The sequence below is a fragment of the Acanthisitta chloris genome, unplaced genomic scaffold (assembly GCF_000695815.1).
Source record: "Acanthisitta chloris isolate BGI_N310 unplaced genomic scaffold, ASM69581v1 scaffold10814, whole genome shotgun sequence".
Lineage (NCBI taxonomy): Eukaryota > Metazoa > Chordata > Aves > Passeriformes > Acanthisittidae > Acanthisitta > Acanthisitta chloris.
Genome location: NW_008670999.1, coordinates 1 through 19,499, shown reverse-complemented (window position 1 = coordinate 19,499; position 19,499 = coordinate 1). Strand labels below are relative to the sequence as shown.

Genomic DNA, 19,499 nt, shown 5'->3' with positions numbered 1-19,499 from the left:
TGTAAGTACCTACCTAATCAGGAAGATTGCAACAAAAGGTGATTAAGCATTGTCATCCCATAAACCACCAGAATTCATCACCAAGGCATCCAAACCTATTGTCTTGATTACATTATTTTATACTGTACCAATCAAGCAAAGTCCACAGCAATCAGGAAGTCATCAGTCTGTATTTTCCCAAAAGCTGGATAAAGCTGTTACCCATAAGGACCTCCTCCAGTAAATGTATCAGGAGTATGGAATATGTATCTTGTACAAACGTGTTTCTTGGGGATGCTGGATGCCTCTAATGCTGGATTTGGGAGGAATATTCTAACCTAAAGTTTTCTACCTTTTTTATACACACAGTGTACATCCATCAGTCAAGTATGTTTCTGCTTGCAATACATCTATCTATAACTGGGAGGGAGAAAACCCAACACAAACCTACACACCCCCAAAAAACCTCACCAAAAACCAAACCATCAAAACTATACAACTTAGAATTGGAGAAGAGTCAGTTTTTCCCCTAATTAAGACTTCCTGCTCCTTCACCAGGGTTTCCTGACATTTGATGCAATGAGCAGAAGCATCTGCCCACTCCATCTGTACACAAGAAAGGTATATAAGGCCCAGTACACAGCTTGTAAAGAAATGCTGTCTTCACTACAGCAGAGACAAGAGTTCCTCCAGATGAGCTTTTCCCCCTTCCCCTGAGAGCAGAAGCTTAGCAGAGCTAGCCAACAAAATTAATACTTAGGTTGTTTAAACAGTCCTTTAGACTTATTTTAGCTCACACTCAAGTAAATCCAGCTCTGAGCTGGTGTGGAAGCAGATACCTCTCAGCTTCTTGTAAGATTGTCTAATGTCAGTGTAGCCCTCACTATCTACTTTTACATGTGCAAAAAAATCAAACAGCTTATATTCACTTTTGAGTAAAAGCCACTGACCAGACAATATAGCAAAGTGGGAGCAAATCTCCTCTTTACCACTCCTTGTTCTACACATGTATAACAAAACACCAAGTCTTACAAACCTCCAAAATCTGACGCCTCTAACTTAAAAAGTCATGTCACTGAAACTGGGCTTCAAGATGTAGCAGAGTTTGTGTGATGTGGAAATAGAAACACATCCAAGGAGTCTGTTTGCCCAGTCTAAACAAATAGCTGCTATTGTGATTCTGAATATGCTACAGACTTCCTAATATAAATAACATCTTTATGAATATTGCTTAATAATATGAACTAGGAAGTATTTGCTTCAGCTTCTTAAAATAAACTAGCTAACAAAAAGCAGTTCATCCTGATGTGTCACTGTGATAAAGCTAACAAGTGAAAGCATCCCTGTTTGTCACTTTTACAGCCTTTAGCTCTGATTAAAGAAACACAGCAGCCACTTGTCCTGATTTTCTAGAACCTATACACAGACTGTGGACTCACTACTGTTTCCACAACAGCCTAAGGCAATCTGCAGATGGCCAGTGTTTTAACAGTCTAACCTTTTTATTATTGCTGCTACTTTAAATAGTTTACATGATAAAAGTATGACACTTGTAGCAGTGGAACAAGATAATTCACTTTTATATCACAGAAAACTGTTTTCAGCTATTTCTGGAATCAGATCTATCACTTGGCCCCAGGCAGTATGGCAGTTTTACTTACTTCTATGCTCAGTTAAAACCTCTTTCCAGTACCTTTTCTTCCTCAAAACTGACAGCATCAGCTTTTGGTTTGCATCAAGTGAATCTGTTCTCCCTTTGCTCCACTGTGGCAGCACTTAGGCAGCTCTGTGGCTTTTTCAGATTGTGTATCAAAAGGAGGGTATGAAATACAGCTCTTCATCAGTCTCCTTGCTGCAGATCAAATTTCAGTTGCATAACAAGCAGTGACTCTGCATGACATTATGAGGCCTTCGTGTGTGATACAGCTAAACTGAAACTAGAAAAAAATAACATATATCATTATCTGCCTTTGGCTGGACATAGAAGAAACTTGTCTCAGAAAATAAGGAAACTATAAAGAAGTCAAAAACCCATGGGAAAAAAAAGTACTCAAAAGATTCAAAAGTCAAAGCAGTATCTTATTAACCCTTGAGATGATTTCTAGTAAACATATAAATATTTTACAGCAATAGTTCCTGTCTGTTGCAGAAAAACAGGCAACATGAGGGGATCACAACAGTCTATTTTGAATGGGATGTCAGTGAGATACTAACAGTTTCAAAATTTGTTTTTTGGAATATTAATGGTAGCAAAACTTGGGTTTATGCAGCATTTAAGGGCTTTTGAAAAAGCAAAAAAACTAGCTGCTTTCAGACTGGAAAGTTTCATTAAAAGGGTCCCAGCTTCAGTATCAATGGCTATGTTACCTCCTCAATTTACACCTATGACAACAGAAAGTTCCTATAAGTAGCACTTAAGTTTCAGAACACCAAAGTATTTGGTGCTTATTTGACCTTAAAATTTTTAAGTGCTTGGGAACTCCTCAATAAGCAACTCTACAGGAATGTATCCCACAAGTCTGTATGAATTGACAAATTATTTGGGTAAACACATAAACAACACAGAGCATGCTAACAATTTTAAGAGGCCCTGGCTGCTGAAAATTCTATGTACTCTTAGGTGTAACATGACTCTAATCCATCATTCACTTGTTTCCTAAAAACAGTTAGTAAGAACACAAGTTCCTTTTGTTCCTACTGGTTTTATGTGAGAAGAACACATGCAGCCCAACAGGAATCTTTCCTTCATTTATAATAGCTGCCTAGCTACCCTCACTTCAGCCATTTAGCAATCCTGTTATGAAACAGCTGCTATTAGTGAGAAAAGTCCAAACTGGCAGCATTCACAGACCACTGGGAATACAGAGAGTATTAAGGAGATGTTTCTACAACTCACTGTCAATACCCTCTGATTCATTTCACTCAGTTTTTGCAAGACCCCACCTTAAAGGCTCCAGTCAGGGTTATACTCCTAAAGCCTCAGTATCAGAAAGTCTGGTTTTCTCTGGATTTTCCCATGGAGAACTTCCTGTTCCTCCAGACCAATCCACCCTTCTTAAAACATTTTCTTCCACTCTTTTATTGCTGCTGAATCTGGTTCAAAAAGGGGCCCATCTGCTCCAGCTACATCATCAGGAGAGATCTGCACTTCCACACAGCTGCTGAGCTTTCTGTCCCCATGCAGAAGATGGAACTGCTCCACCCACCCCCTTGGAACAGAAATTATACCAAGCAACTGATGGATCAAAAAAACCCTTGGAACAGAAATTATACCAAGCAAATGATGAATCAAAAAAGCTTCTCTGTGATCATTTCTGTGCTGGCTATGTCTCTAATACAAACTTTCATTTTCTCACATTTTGCAGGAGACTATAATTTGTTCCTTAATAAAAAGCACCATAAAATTTGTGAGTGTAATTTTCCAAAAGAAAAAAACCCCATCAACTACACTAATCGTACTATAAATTCCATGAAGCAGTTCAAAAAAGACTGAATTGGTGATAGAATTCAATAGAAACAATCATCTGCTCGAGGAGTTTCTGCAGGAATTCTAGTATTTCCTTAGAATTTAAGTGACTTCACTACATTTTGTAAAGACTGAAAAGCAACTACCTGCAAGTATGCTTTAGAACATCACATAAACATCAACCCAGTGGAAAACTCCATGTGACAGTTTGCATGCAGCTGCTAACCTGGGACATGCTCTGAAAATAACGTCTCTGACAGCTCAGATGCACCAGCCTTGACCCGAGTGCAAGCAGACTGTATACTCCAAAATACATACAACCTCCTGATTCCTGCTACTCCTCAAGGCTGAGAGTTCTGTTTGTTCAGTCTGGAGAAGAGTCCAGGGAAACCTTAAAACCCCTTCCAGTACTCAAAGGGGCTACAAGAGAGCTGGAGAGAGACTTTGGACAAGTAGGAATGGCTTGAAACTGGAAGAGGGAAGATTTAAATTGGATATAAAGAAAAAATTCCTTAGTGTGAGTCAGTGGAGTGGAAGGTGTCCCTGTCCAGGGCAGGGGGCTTGGAACTAGATGCTGTCTAAGGTCTCTTCCAACCTAAGGCATTCTATGCTTCCATGACCTCCAGGGCATAAAAATCACTGCATCTCTGCTTTGTCAGAGAGTCATTTCCAGACAAGGCTTATAAATAAATTTAGCTTTGAGCCACAGAAACCCTTGCAGGAAGTTCTCTTTGGTGTCTTTTTGAGCCAGGGCAGGGGGCTTGGAACTAGATGCTGTCTAAGGTCTCTTCCAACCTAAGGCATTCTATGCTTCCATGACCTCCAGGGCATAAAAATCACTGCATCTCTGCTTTGTCAGAGAGTCATTTCCAGACAAGGCTTATAAATAAATTTAGCTTTGAGCCACAGAAACCCTTGCAGGAAGTTCTCTTTGGTGTCTTTTTGAGTAAAATAAGAACAAACTGCATTAAGTAAATGAATGCACAAAAGTTATGGATTGTTTTAGTTAAGATACAATGGAACTAAAAAACCCAGTTCAAATGGCACAACCTTCTACCTGCAGATGAATGCTAGTCATGGGAATCAGCTCAACTTGCTAACAGTTCCTCAATTTGATTTCAGGGCAGAAGCTGGAAAGGTGTTCACAGTTGAAGCCATTGTACTATGGAATGTGATTTTTTCTACCCATTCACAGTTGATTTGGGGACAAGCTGTGTCCCATCTCTTCATGCAGCATTAAGGAGAAGTCTTTTCTTTGCACACAGTACTTTAACTTTACAGTATCTGTGAAGGGTAAAAGTGAAGAATTTACTTTTATTTGCAACATGAAATTTTCACACAGTCACAGAAATTAATTACAACTGAATAGTAGTCATCAGTCTCCTCACCAAATGTAATACATGCATTTTAGCTCATTCAATCTTGGCAAACTTCAGAAGTTAATAATTTAGTATTCCATAAACAAAATAAATTATATTACCATATTTTAACAGAACAAAAATAAAGCTTAAGTGACTATACCTTGAATTGATATTTTACCTATAATAATTCACATGAAATAAAAAAAAGGAAATTAGTGAAAAACACTTGAAATCAAGTTTGGGCAATTTGTTGAGTTGAGAATTAGGCTCAGTAGATGTCGATACGCAGAGCACTCTCATGGCATTGATCTAAGTGTTCTATAATCTCACAAACCAATAATAAGTCTTCATCGAGTTCAGGGTGTAAAAATAAATTTATTAGCTTTTGGTCATAAAAACCCCAGCTACTATTCTTGGTTTTGTTAAACAGCAGCAGTCAAAAAGATGACAATTAAAAAGTGTTCAATTAAAAAAATAAGGCAAGCAGTGTAAACCTGTTCTTTAAAAATCAATGCTGTGGCACTACAGAACCAAAGGAAGCAGAAAAAAAGACTGAACAGGAACTTAGTGAAACATGACAATCACCAAGTTACTTCTATGCCATCTCACCATTTCAGTTAGCCAAGGAAGCATTGCCAAAACAGTATGAAAGTAAACTTGTATTTCAAAACTATTAAGAGTTAATCAAGTTTTAAAGGCATCCCTTGGTGGGGGGAGGTGAAGTATGCCATAGGGATGGTGATTTTATATTCTACTGGGTTGAAGTCTGTAAAACATGACAGAATACTGAACCCAAAAGCTTGCAAAACACCAGGCCCTGACTACTGTTTCTGCTCAGCGATGCGCTGCAAGCAGAGCTTCATGTAGGAGTTCTTATTGCGGATTTCTACCACTGCATCTCTGACAAGTTCAATGAACATCTGAGGCCAAAGCTTCTGCAAGGACTCATTCTTCATATTGATGTCAGCTGCTTCTTTCACTAAGTTCTCGACGTACGTCTGGCAAAATGTTTTCCTTTCCTTGATTTCCTGCATGAGAGAACCATCACACATTGCATAAGACAAAGGGGAAAAAAAAACCCAAAACCTTAAATCAAAATAAGCTCTGCAAAAATTTACTTAAAGTCCACAGCAAATAGCAGGCAAAGAGGATACTGAACACTTTCTCCTCTAGGTTTTAAGTCATATGGCTCAGGGTCTATGTCAAGTTTGTATGAGTGTGGCCACAGAGTCTTAGGGTATTCAGAATATTCAGATTATACTGATTCTTTAGTTGATCTGAAATCAATTTTTAAGTAGTCGTACAAATATCTTTTAATGGCATTACAATTTAGTTTGCCTTCTGGCATAGCAGTGAAAATTTACAGAAATTAAGCACTAAACTCCTTTTCTTCCTTCTCTCCCTTCCCAGTAGGAACAGTACAACAGTTGGAAAGTCTGTGTTTATCTCCCTGCCCTAACAAGCATATTGCCACAGGGAAACATGGCAGTACACATCCTTTTACACAGGCACTCTGGCAAGGGCATGGCTCCTAACAGGGATTACATTTCACACTGAAAGTAAGCTGAACCTGTCAAAAATAATAAAAATGAACTGTCTTTTGTGTGACTACCAGCTGTGCATTTTAAGAACTCAAACTGTATCAATACCTGTTTCTGCACAGAAGTCTATAAAATGCCACAATAAGCTTTGAAGAACAAGTTTTGTGGGTGCTAAATATCTAACTAGTTTGATTTATGGCATTGATAAAAATCTTAGATCATGTTTCATGCCACCAAAAGATTTTTCAAGAGGGATGAAACCAAGAAAACACTTTTCAGCAGTTTCTGCTAGAAAACCAAATTATTAATCAATGACTCCAGACTGTCATCTTTAGCAATACACCTGTTCAGTCACAGTTATAATGGGGACCTGGATGAAGTCCTTTTTACTATCTTTAGTCTATCTTACTCTTGTGACATCCTGCAGGATCTGCTGCTCCTATAGCAAAGGACAAGGTGGGAATTGCTGCACTGTAAAGAGCAAACAATGCATATATTTAATGGACTGTACAAATACCAATCTTATTTTATTAGAGTGTTTGTTCCTTGGCAAAGGACAAGAGGAATACCTCACTGTTTTACTCTGTCATTCAAAGTTTTAAGAGCTACTATCACAGCTTTTGAAATGAAAATGTTTTCTTAATTTAATCTCTCCACACATGCAGGCACTGTCTCTTTTTTTCCTGGGGATCTGAGATAACAAAACCACAAGGCAATAACTGAACTTAGTGATTACTGAACTCGATTTAATTTCTTGCACTAGAGGATTTATTTATTTTCACATAATCAAAAAACAAATAATGGGGCAAGTGTAGGAAGCAGGGTGCATACAGCTGGAGCTCATGAGGAGTGCTCAGAAAGGAAAGTGTGGCTGAAAGAATCATGTTCTCCCTGGGAACAATTACCCTCTGCCCAAGCAAAAGAGTTAGCAGATCAGAAACGCAAACTAAAACAAGCGTGACTGATGCACTTGTCTGAAACAAGCCAGCTTGCAATTTTATTAATAATTAAACCTAATACATTTCCTATAATATTTATTTTCCTATGGCTCATTTAAAAGCTAGGAAACAGCACTTCATTACTACAGCCTGCACTGTCTCAAGTCTTGTCTGAAAGTATTCTTCACCAATACATTTTGGGAAAATCCAACACATGCAATATACATTTTTCTTTGCAAAAAAAGCTGTGCTCACTTCTTCTATTTTACTAATCTAGGTATATTTTGTCATGAACATGAGGCTTGTAGGTGAGAATGCATTTCTGAAACTGTGGCACTGCTCAGGAACCACTTCAGTAAAGACAAACTGAGCATCACCTAGTATTCTGGCAAAGATCAGTGAGATGAAATGCTTGATCAGATATGTCAAGATGTTAAGCAGTGGTATTTTAAAACCACCATTGTCACTATCATAACTGAAACTTGACACATAGATAAATTCCATGAGTAGCAGCCAAAGTTTAACTAATGGGGAATGAAAGTGTTTTGCAATGATATACTCACCTCAAGCTTCTCCATATGAAAGTCCTTTGTCATGTAATTTAACGTTGCTCGACTTGTGCTTTCCCCATTTCTTCTGCTATCACTACTTTCCTCACTCCCAACCCCAGACTTCTTTCCCTTTACCTCCAGTAGATAATGCAATTGCTTCCTCCTGTGAAAAGGTAAGAGATATACAGTCCTAATTATCAGAAACCTTTTTAAAGTACCGATGTGGATTAAAAATTCACTGTGAGCTGCAATGTGTGCTAGCAGCCCAGAAAGCCAATGGAATCCTGGGCTGCATCCAAAGGAGTGTGGCAGCAGGTCAAAAGAGGTGATTCTTCCCCCCTACTCTGCTCTTGTGAGACCCACTTGGAATAGTGTGTGCAATTCTGGTGCTCTCAACATAACAAGGACACAGAAATGTCGGAGCAAGACCAGAGGAGGCCACAAAGTTGCTAAGAGGACTGGAGCATCTTCCCTATGAGGACAGGCTGAGGGAGCTGGGGCTGTTCAGCCTGGAGAAGAGAAGACTGTGTGGAGACCTCAGAGCAACTTTTCAGTATCTGAAGGGGCTACAAGGAGCCAGAGAGGGACCCTGTGTTAGGAACTGCAATGACAGGACAAGGGGTAATGGGTTCAAACTGAAGGACAGGAAATTTAGGTTTAGGTTTTCCTGTGGGGGTGGTGAGACACTGGCACAGGTTGCCCAGGGAGGCTGTGGCTGCCCCAACCCTGGTGCTGTTCACAGCCAGGTTGGATGAGGCCTTGAGCAACCTGCTCTGGTGGAGAGCTGTCCTTGCCCATGCCAGGGATTTGGGACTAGATAATCTGTAAGGTCCATTCCAACCCATAAAATTCTATGATTCTATGTTTCTAGTGATTCTAAGTGGTTTGTTTTTCTCTCCTTTTCAATATATACTTTATAAACTTTATATACCTTCTGAGCTTTCAATTATATTGCATCCCCAAGTTACTCAAAATACATATGACTCTAGATATTCCTTCAATTAATTTCCTTGTATACAGTTGACTTTGACACACATCACATACCATCCCCTAAATGGGAAGTCTTGCAGCTTCAAATTTTATTAAGTGCTCATCTATAGAAGACTAAAAATAGTTTCTTTAAGCACCTTATTTTTTTTTTTTACAGTACAACTCTTAAATCTGTTGACTGTTACAGTCATATAAAATACCCACTAAAAATAACCAATTTTCATTGTGAAAGTCCACAAGTCTTACCAGACTTCACACAAATTCTGTGAAAACCTCTGGCAACATGAACCAGGAGATGGTAACATTTGTGCAATATGCAGACATCCTATCTTCTCTGAGATGCTAGTAGTGAAATTTTTTATCTTTTCAGCTAAAAAGAATTTATCACAACAGCGTACAAAGGGATTATACACCATATACTGGACAAATCCCAGTTCTGTTCACTGGATTTTACCTGGATTCTCCTAATAAGGAGAGCACACGGTAATGTGGCAGCTCAGAAGATGCTACGTATGCCAGAATGCCAAAGAGCCTTTCTGCCAGGACAATGTCATTTTCAGTAACCTGTGAGAGAGTGGGAAGAAAAAATAAAGAAGTTATTTTCACAATTAGAACATTCATATTTCATTACATATGTACACTGAGAATTAACTGAAATTTGTTATACGCTTCCAGGCACATTTTCAAAACACAGATCTGTTTTTACTGGCACCTTAAATGTACTTGAGAAGAAAGCAAGCAAGGTACTGGTGCTTGGTTTGTTTCCTGTAAATCTGGATATTTTAATGTACATATATGCTGCCTTGTGCTTCATGACAGTCTTCATGAAATGAGGAATTTTATAGCAGTTTCTTACATTGATTATCTGAAGGACAGACATGAATTCTGCTCCATACTGCATGCGCTTACAGAAGATCTACTGGAAAATTCCTGATCAAGTTATGCTGGAGAAACAGAAAGATTCTGGGCATGCATATGTGAAAAGATAAGTTATGTACTCTCTTATTTTGGCAGCATCATGGAGGAGGTTTTATAGAAAGAAAGGCTTTAGAGAGGGGAAAAAAACCCCAACTAATTTCACTGCATTTTTCAACCCCTGAAAATAAGTGTTCCTTCATTATTCTTCTCTAAATATCAACCATACTGTTGTGTCAACATTGTTACAGATGTCTCTTTAAACCCATTTTCAGTGGTTGAAGAGCTTTCAGGATTCATTTTACACTTTTCAGTTTTGTACAAAGAAGGTGGAAGGTCCTTTTTTTGGTGGTGGTTGTTGTTTTTTGTTTGTCTTGGCTCAGAATCTCTGGAGACCATGGCCTGTGTTTCTCCTGCCCTGATGGCCAGACTATGAACTGACTTCAACTGCCAAAAGTTTGTTGGCACAGTTTCTGCACTCCTGGCTTTCCACTGAGTGCAGAAAGAATCTTTATGATCGTCTAAATCTGACCTGGATAACACTGGACAATGAAACTTACTCATTGACTTCTTAACTTCTGGATCAAATTTAATTTCCGTTCATCCTATAACATATTTTGGGAAAGCAATCCATTATTAAATCAACTTCAATGCTCACAATATTTACTAAGTGCTTCCAGACAACCTTTGTGTTCTGTGTTATTCAAATGTGTGAGTAAAATGGAATTTTGATCCACATCAACAGAATTTTATTATATTCTTGTTTAATGTTTATAGACTATATAATCTGCCCTTCCCTAAAGTATACTGCAACAGCAGAACGGGGGGCATAAATGCACCAGAGAAAACACAGATCAGGAAATTAGAAATGTAAAGTCAATTCCATTTTCACAGTGTTTAGATTTGTTCATTTTCACTTAAAATTAAATGTGTCTTACTTAGTAGCCTAGGAGTAGATGACCTTGCTGAACAGGCTGTAACAGAAGCAAGGTCTAGAACAAAGAGCACAGAAGGCAGCTAGGGAAACAAAGCCCATCGCAGGCACCAATGTCTGCTGGAGAAATAAGTGAGTTTAATTTATTTATTTATGTTAAGAGAAGCATAAGGACCAGGTCATCAGAGACAGCAAGGCTGAATACACTCTCCAGTTCACAAAAACTCATGTTCTCTAAGTTACTCCAGTACATTGTTTGCTCCATTAATCACAAAAAGCTTATAACGGTACTATCACATAAATGTAAGGCTATTATTCCTGATTCTTGCCAAGCACAGAAAACAGGCACCAACTGTGCCAGCAGGCCCAGCTCAGTGAACGTGCTGCATCTGTCACATTGTGTGCCATACCCAGGGTGTAAAGCACTTGGGAAGCTTTAGGAACTCCCAACCTTGACAACTTGGAGTTCAGCTGAAATTGCTATCGCTGGGAAAAACTTCTAAGAGTATCTCTCAATCAAGAGAATTTGCTTCTTCACAGTTAGTAAATAGAACAGTTGGACAAGGGAACAGAATCATTGTAAGGGGGAGACTAACACACTAACACTCAGCTTCTAGCCTGCAACAGTAACTGGAATGGAAGGGAAAAGCTGGGGAGAAAGTGAAAACTTTGCTATATGTTTTTTTCAGTTTAAAAGTGCTAGAGTGATGCAATTTATTCAGCTAGTTCAGTTAGTATATATTGCTTTTACCTCACAAGTCTGTGTACCTCAGCTGGCAACACAACAGCCTCCCCAAACATTGCATTGAATGGTGATCAGAACAGCAGAACACACACATTTCCCTTTCTGTGGTCTGAAACACTTATTTAGGGCTGATCTAAGGTCTCAGAGCACACTTCAGGGCTGGTGCTCTCGACACTGAAACAGGATTTTCTGTGACTGATGTTAAACAGAAAGGTGATACAGGTCTGCAGAGCTGGATACCATGACTTCTGCTGTAGGATAATGAAAAGCAGCAATCAGAGCTCATCTCTTTTCTTCTGTTTCGCCATGACACTTTTCAAATGATTAATGACATAGGAAAAAATTTCTGTGTGCACATCTTCATGTAGTGTGGTCTGGCTGAAAAAGCTTGTCAGGACAAAAATGTTCTTGCCATACATACTTAAGATCTGATATCTGTCCTACATGGAACCATGCTGTGCTACATGTGTTCCATTTACTAAACTCATCCCAAGAGCTATTAAACTCAAAATTTTCCTTCAGAGACTGAATTTGCTGATCTTGAGATTGTAATAAAAAGTCGACTTAAATAGTTGTGCTACTTTCTTTGTTTTTCTTTCTCCATGAAGAACAAACAGCCAAGATTTATCTTCTATTTTCTTTTGATCTGAATCACTGGTGTTGATTTTCAAAATATGATGCAATAAAAAAAGACATAAACTTAAAACTTTTTTTTTTTTTTTAAGTCAACTATGATGAGCATTTTTTTGGTAAAGTACTAAATACCAGGTTATTTTGATTTTTTTCACAGAATTACTGACTATCACTGGTTTTTTCTTTTTCCAGATACTGTGCTGTTGGAGTGAGTCATATCTGCCTCCATCCTTTCTCACCCTTCCTTTGCTAGTTAATTCAGGTAAGCTTTTTACCCACTCCTGCTCTTGTGAGTAACTAATGCATGTTTTACACAACTCAAACCAAGTAAACCACAACATTCATGCTTTGGCTGGATCAGATAATAAACACTTCTAATCCAAAACATATGATGATCACCAAATTAAAATACCATCTCAATCCTGAAGCTATGTATTGTTTTTGCTCTAATTAACTTTCATAACACCTCTTAAACTTCTTTAGCATTAAAAATTGAATGCCATTGTGCTCCATAGCAACTATTTTTGCTCCCTTCATGATCAAAGCTCCAGTATAAAACAACTATTTTATATGCTTGAATAAATTTACTTTCAACAGATGTAAAGGGGAACACAAAAGTACAAAGAACAGCAATAACAGTGTCCTAACTTTCTATTTATTTGAACAAAAACCCCACACAATAAAGATGTACACAGCAAGTAGAAAAAAACTAAAATTAAGAATCTGACAGACTAACAAAAACCCCACACAATAAAGATGTACACAGCAAGCAGAAAAAAACTAAAATTAAGAATCTATCTGACAGACCTTTTCTTGTGATACACTTAAAGAAGAAAATATGACTCTGATATTTTGCAACACTGAGAATTTTATCATATAATTGTATGATTTATATCATAATAACTGCAAACTAGTAAAGATTCTGACAAACACTTTTGCATAACCACACAATAAAGATGTACACAGCAAGCAGAAAAAAACTAAAATTAAGAATCTATCTGACAGACCTTTTCTTGTGATACACTTAAAGAAGAAAATATGACTCTGATATTTTGCAACACTGAGAATTTTATCATATAATTGTATGATTTATATCATAATAACTGCAAACTAGTAAAGATTCTGACAAACACTTTTGCATAAGTATTGAATGTCAGCACTGTCATCTTTACAAACAATAAAGAAGTACTTAAAATCAAGTAACATAGTGCAGTTCTTTAATATTAATTGCACATATTTAATTTTATTAAATAACCTACCTTTAATGTGAATTGCACAACAAATTACATGGTGAAGTCTACTGAATTTTTCCCACTAAGACTGAAGAGAATCTGACAGGGCTGTGCTCATTTTATTAGAAATTTACCCTCTAAGACCAATAACAAGAAAGAAGCAGCTCTGTCCTACCTTCTCTCCATTTATCTTCTGCAGATGAAAATGGTTCAGCCTGAACAGCACATAGGATTTCCACAAGGTAAAGTTGACAACTGGATTTCCCTGAGGATCAACTGTCAACTGCTCAAGGCGTTGCATCTCAGCTAACGCATTGAATTGCTGCAGTGTCACAAGGTTTGTCTCCTTAAACTTCAGGTGCTACAAACAAATCAAACAAGGAAACAATGAAAAGTGAACACAATGACTCCCATTGTGTGCCACTCAATTTTCACACTGAGTTAACAGTCATAGGTCTGATGAAGTAACTGAGCTCATTTCATTTGAGGTCTCTGTAGCAAAACACATCCAGGGATCAACAAATTGCTGTATTACATACATTAAGACATGTCAACATCACAAGCAACTTATAAACCCTTTACTAACAGCTCTAACACTTCCAATGTTACAAAAAGCAATACTACTTGAGCAATGCCTGAATTCTGCAAGTAAAGTAACTGCATCACCTACACATAGAAGCAAGCACAACACATGTTTTTAACTCCTTGGCCTGTTTGGGCAGTGTGCTGGCCTAAGCCATGCCCTGCTGTCTGTGAACCATGGCCTGCACTAATGCTCCTCTGAGCATGGTATATTTGGCCACACAGTAGCATTATTGAGGGAAAAGGAAGGAGGAAAAATTGATGGTAAAGATATAGTTGAGATTGTGCCGTCGCCCACAAATTTCCCACACACAAACCGTTTTGTTAAGATGGATAAATTTGTCTTAAGCTCCCCACAAATTTAGCATCTATCTCAGTGAAACCATAAAGCCTTAAGAAGCAGAAGGTAGCTCAGCTTACCACACAATTAGGGAATTTTGTCTTCAGTTTTGCTAACACTTGAACAATTTCATCAAATTCTATGAACATAAAGGAGACTGTGACAATAATTCCAGCTGTCTGAACACTCCAGTTTCGATCCAGGCACTCCAGTGCTCCAGCACCATACAAGCCAAGAGTGTCTCCTTCCACTTCCACTAAATGAGACTCTAGAACAGACAAGCCTTGTACTGCACTGCTCAGTATTGTATCAAGAGACCTGTGAAGGAAACAACACAGTGATATAAATGAGATTATATGTTGAATGACATCCTTTCTTTTACCAAGCCTCAATTGTCAAATACAATGGCATTTCTCAGCATTCATACATTTTCAGTACTCCATCTGGTTCAAAACCATTAAGGGCTGGAAAATCCTCTTTCCATCAAGTAATGCTGCAAATGTTCTACTTCTTTGGCAGAAAGGTTCTGGGTGTATTAGAGTTGGTGGAGGGGTGGAATTAATTAAAGAATCCACTCATATTTAATAATCTGCTTTAAAATTTTAACTCAGAATGCTAACCTAGCATATTTCATGTTGGTTTATACATCTAAACACAACTTCACACAATCAAACACAACTTCAAACAACGTATTTATTTAAGCAATGTCCCCCTCACACTGAAATGTAGAAGTTATGACATGAGCAATCACTCAAGCATTTCTTTAAAACAGTGTGTGCTTTCCAATTCACAAGAGCTATTTCAAACTTAAGCAATAAATCCAGGTATTCTCAGCTCCCATCTCTTTTATCCCACTTCCCCCATGACACACTCAGCTGGCTGGAGCTAAGGTGTCAGAGAATTCAAGATGAGAACAAGTCACAGGTTTAGGAAGTTACATAATGATTGTTTTTAATTTATTCTTTACTATATTCCTAGTTTATTCATGTATTTTGACTAGTAGCAATCACTTGACTGATGTTTTCTTGACAACATCAAGCAGAGCACTAAGATTTCACTCTTAACTGGGAATGCTGGGAGCCCACCATTTCACATGTGACACTATAAATACTTATCTATGCTGAATTTCACCTGCAATTTTAGTGCTTAGCTGCTCATCTTGAAAATATCTTCCGAAATTCTTCACCAAGATAAAACACAGCTCAAACCAACATGATCTCTCAAGCAATGAGAGTCTGTACATTAACAGGACAACACTAAAACTACCATAGTTACATTGATTTGGTCACAGGGGAAGATTACCAACACTGAATTAAACTGTGAAGAAGCCAAGCAGGCTAGAAAGCAGTGAGGTGTTTAGAGAGAGCTTTGGAAGCACAACAACAGAAGGGACTAACAGCAATTAAAAAATGCTAAGAAAAAATGTTTCAGAAGATGCAGCACTACACTGGAGAAAAAACCCCCATTCTAGCCAATAACAGACTGAAGCTTAGATGGGTTCTGTTTGTGACAAGCAAAGGCTTCCTGACCATCCCTGCTAGAAAGCAGTGAGGTGTTTAGAGAGAGCTTTGGAAGCACAACAACAGAAGGGACTAACAGCAATTAAAAAATGCTAAGAAAAAATGTTTCAGAAGATGCAGCACTACACTGGAGAAAAAACCCCCATTCTAGCCAATAACAGACTGAAGCTTAGATGGGTTCTGTTTGTGACAAGCAAAGGCTTCCTGACCATCCCTGACACTTCCAGCACAGAGACAGCTTTTTTTTCTCCTTGCTACTCAATTCATGCAGACTATTGTTTCAGGCATTTGCCTGAGCAACCAAGGTTCAGAGTGTGTTAGTTAGGTTTTAGCCATTTCAAGGCACACAATGTTCATCATGTCGTGCAATGATTTTTAAACTATGTAGAATACCAGATGGTCACCTTGTAAATGCAGATAAGCAAGCTGAAAAGTGTATCACAAAAATAAAATATTTTAAACCAAGAATACAAACTTATCTTGGGAACAAAACTAAGTCAAAGAGCTGCTACTCTTGAATAGCACCAATAGTCCAATAAAAGATGCTGCTATTCAAACTAAGAGCATGAATTCAACTATGAAACCTCTTGATACACCAAGAGGTTACAAATGTTTGTAATGCTCCTACATCTTCATTTGGCTCATTTCAACTGAAGGCAACATCTTAAGTTGTCAACAAAGTGAAAAGTCTTAAGGCATCTCAGGAATTCATCTTTAACATTTCCAGCAAACACAAAGATGGCCCTTATTTAGCAAAATTACATAATAATTTCACTTGCACTTCTTAAGGCAACGAATTGCTGTTATATTACTTTTTACACATGTTATTTATTTCAAATGGTCAGTAGAATAGCTTGTCTGGATTGATTTAGATAGAGCATAGTGAAATACAGTGAGATCTTGGAGGTGAGGAGGAACCTGGAACGTACGACAAGAACAAGCAGAAATACTGCCCATGAAATACCTGCTTTCTTCAGGAAATACATATGCAGCACTGCCATTGATCTGACAGGGCTCAGTGTCTTTATCTTGGTTTAAGGAAGCCTCAAGAGCTACTCTGTTCTGCTGTATCTCCCACTGATGAGCAATATTACAAATCGTTAACCGCTTCTTTTCCTGCGACGAGACACAGAAGTCATCAGTTATGACAGGTCAGTCCCAACACACTTGTCTGTTCTGAAAGACATAACTGCTTAACCAAAACATTTTCTATATTTCAAACTGAAGAAACCCTAGCAGTGGTTGGTGGTTATGCATTAAAAGAATGCATCATTCCAGTGCTATTTTGCAGCACTGCCAGCAAACAATTCACAAAACATGCAATAACAGAGACAAGTAACATAATAAAACTTAAGTAAGCATAAACTACTGAGTTTGGATAATCACAGAAGTCTCATTTTGACAGTCTGGAGTGGCTTGTAATACTCCTCCCACAAAACAGGGCAGACTCTGTGCTGCTACAGTGCCCCCAGCACTGCAGCTGAGACACTTATGCAACTGCTCTAGGTCTCCCAGCAATTGTAACATACTTTGAGTGGGCAGAAAAAGTTACCTTCTGAAAAATGGGAAAAGTCAAGTTGATAAAAACAGAAAATCAAAATCACCTTCAGGAGAGTCACAAGGACTACATCAGATCTAAGTTCAAGTATTCTGTAATAGCTTCTCAAGGTAGTTTTTATACTCTAGACTGATCTTGTCAATGAACCAGCATGTCAAAAGTCTATGAAGTACTAGCCCCCAACTGTGGGCAGCTGGATTCCTACCAAGCTTTGAAAACTTCCAAGAATTCATTTTACAAAAAGCAAATTTTACAAGCAAGAAGATTCTGCTAGCAATAACTTTTTCTTGTTCCAGTAAATACTCAGTTCAGCCTCTGTTGGAAAGGAATGACATTCTCTATACATTTCAAAGTAGATCTCAGACTTTCCCAGAAGAGTGGGTTGGAAGCAATAAAAAAATAATCTGGAAAAAGAGATGAAGAAACTCTGCTGTTTGGGCAGGCAAATATCAGCAAGGGAAAAAGCAGAGATGACATTGCTGAGGTTGATATTTTCGATGCAGAGCATAGAGGAAAACACCAATTGTTCACCCCTGAGAGCTCAGAATTTCATTTACACTTCCTGTAGTTTAAAAACGTCTGAAGCAAAGTGACAATAACAAAACCTGCAGAATTCCCTAAATATTTTCTTCAGATTTTACCATGAAGAAAATCCAATAGTTCACATTTTTTGCTGGACATTGCATCTATTGTTCCTTCAACTCAAACGTGTGGAACAGGAAAAAAGCCTGAAGCATAAGAACTTATTTACAAATAAAAGATTTGCAAAATCACTGAATCATACAAAAAATATTGATATTTGGCCCTTATGCTACTTACTTATTTGAACACAAGAACTATATCTTGATCAAATTTTTAAAATCTACAATTTAATGCTGAAATGCAGTAATAATGGCATGACACATTACAAATACTTTTTTTTAAGGGAATTTTCCACTAGCAAAATGCACCACAAAATCTAGGCCATCAAGACAAACAATCCCTCTGCTACAAGAAAATGTTACATAAATGGTTAAGAACATCAACTACAAATAAACACCTACTTTTTTCTGATTTCCAAAAGCATAAAATGACACCATGTGTGAATATTATTTACTAATTTCCCATTTTTTATGCTACTAAGAACTAGCAGCAAAGCTTCAAACCTGAAGAGACTTTAAACACATCAGTATCTTACAGGAAAAAAAATTAAAAATCACCCAAAAAAATTAAAAACCCCTCCTGTATCTAAGGCTTTTGATTATGTTGCTATTTTTTAAAACAGAAAACAGAAATACACATGGATACAAATACATAGGATATTAAAATATACTCTTAGGCACTAGGCATGTAATTTTTTTTCCCCATTCATATGTTTAAGTTCTTGGAGTGTTTTGTATATACTTAAAACATCTTTTAATATACTGTTAACATTCTGCTTCTGGCTTTTTATTTTTCAGAGTTCTATACATTTGCTACACTTCTCACAGCCTCCTGCAACTCCTTTCAGACTAATTCCCTTCCTTAAATATGATTTTACCTGGGAACCTTAACATGAATACATGAACATATTTTGTTTGTTTGCCTGCCCAATTGAAAATGTTTTTTTTGCATAGTCATTACTGGATGGTTGCCTGCCCAATTGAAAATGTTTTTTTGCATAGCCATTACTGGATGACCACAAAAATTTAGGTTCCTTTTTTTTTCTCCAAAGGAAAACAATTTGGAGATTAGATCCTTGAACTTTGGTCTCCCATTAGCAACACAGCTCAGGCAGCCAGCAGCCCATGAAGAGGATCTGGAGTGCACCTCGGTCCCCCCTGCTAGAGCTGCTGCAGATGAGCCAGGCCAGGTGGTCTGGGAGATAAGTGTTCTTTGGACAAAGACAACAGCTGGAGTGAGTCTAGCTGCTGCTCTGATGACTGCCTCACTTCTCCTACAGAAAGGAACAACTTCAACAGGAAAGAATGAGGGCAAAACCACTTCAGAACACCCTGCATGGCTGCAGCCAGAGCACTCAGCTGAAAAGGGGATTTACAAAAGCCACACTTGCCATCCATTTACATGTGTCACACTCATGTTCCACTGGGGCTTTCTGCTGAAGCCTAAGTTCCTATTTGCCTGCAGAGTTTCTCATGGAGTGCCCTGTCTAAGCTGCAAAAAGAAAAAGTTTGAAGAGATAGAGGCATAATGGGATATGTAAGATCTGCAGGAAAAGATAGCAGGGTATAAATT

The 19,499-nt window shown here is 38.0% G+C and overlaps 1 protein-coding gene across 1 annotated transcript; it reads right to left on the bottom strand.

Annotated features, from left to right (window-relative positions):
- Positions 1–5,383: 5,383 nt before the first annotated feature.
- LOC103801504 (leucine-rich repeat-containing protein 49-like) lies at positions 5,384–16,843 on the bottom strand (the record flags this gene model as incomplete). Its single annotated transcript, XM_009073920.1, has 6 exons — positions 5,384–5,834; positions 7,849–7,999; positions 9,281–9,390; positions 13,461–13,646; positions 14,288–14,525; positions 16,692–16,843. Coding segments are annotated over 6 exons (1,044 nt in total), but the record flags the coding sequence as incomplete, so codon positions are not given.
- Positions 16,844–19,499: the final 2,656 nt, after the last annotated feature.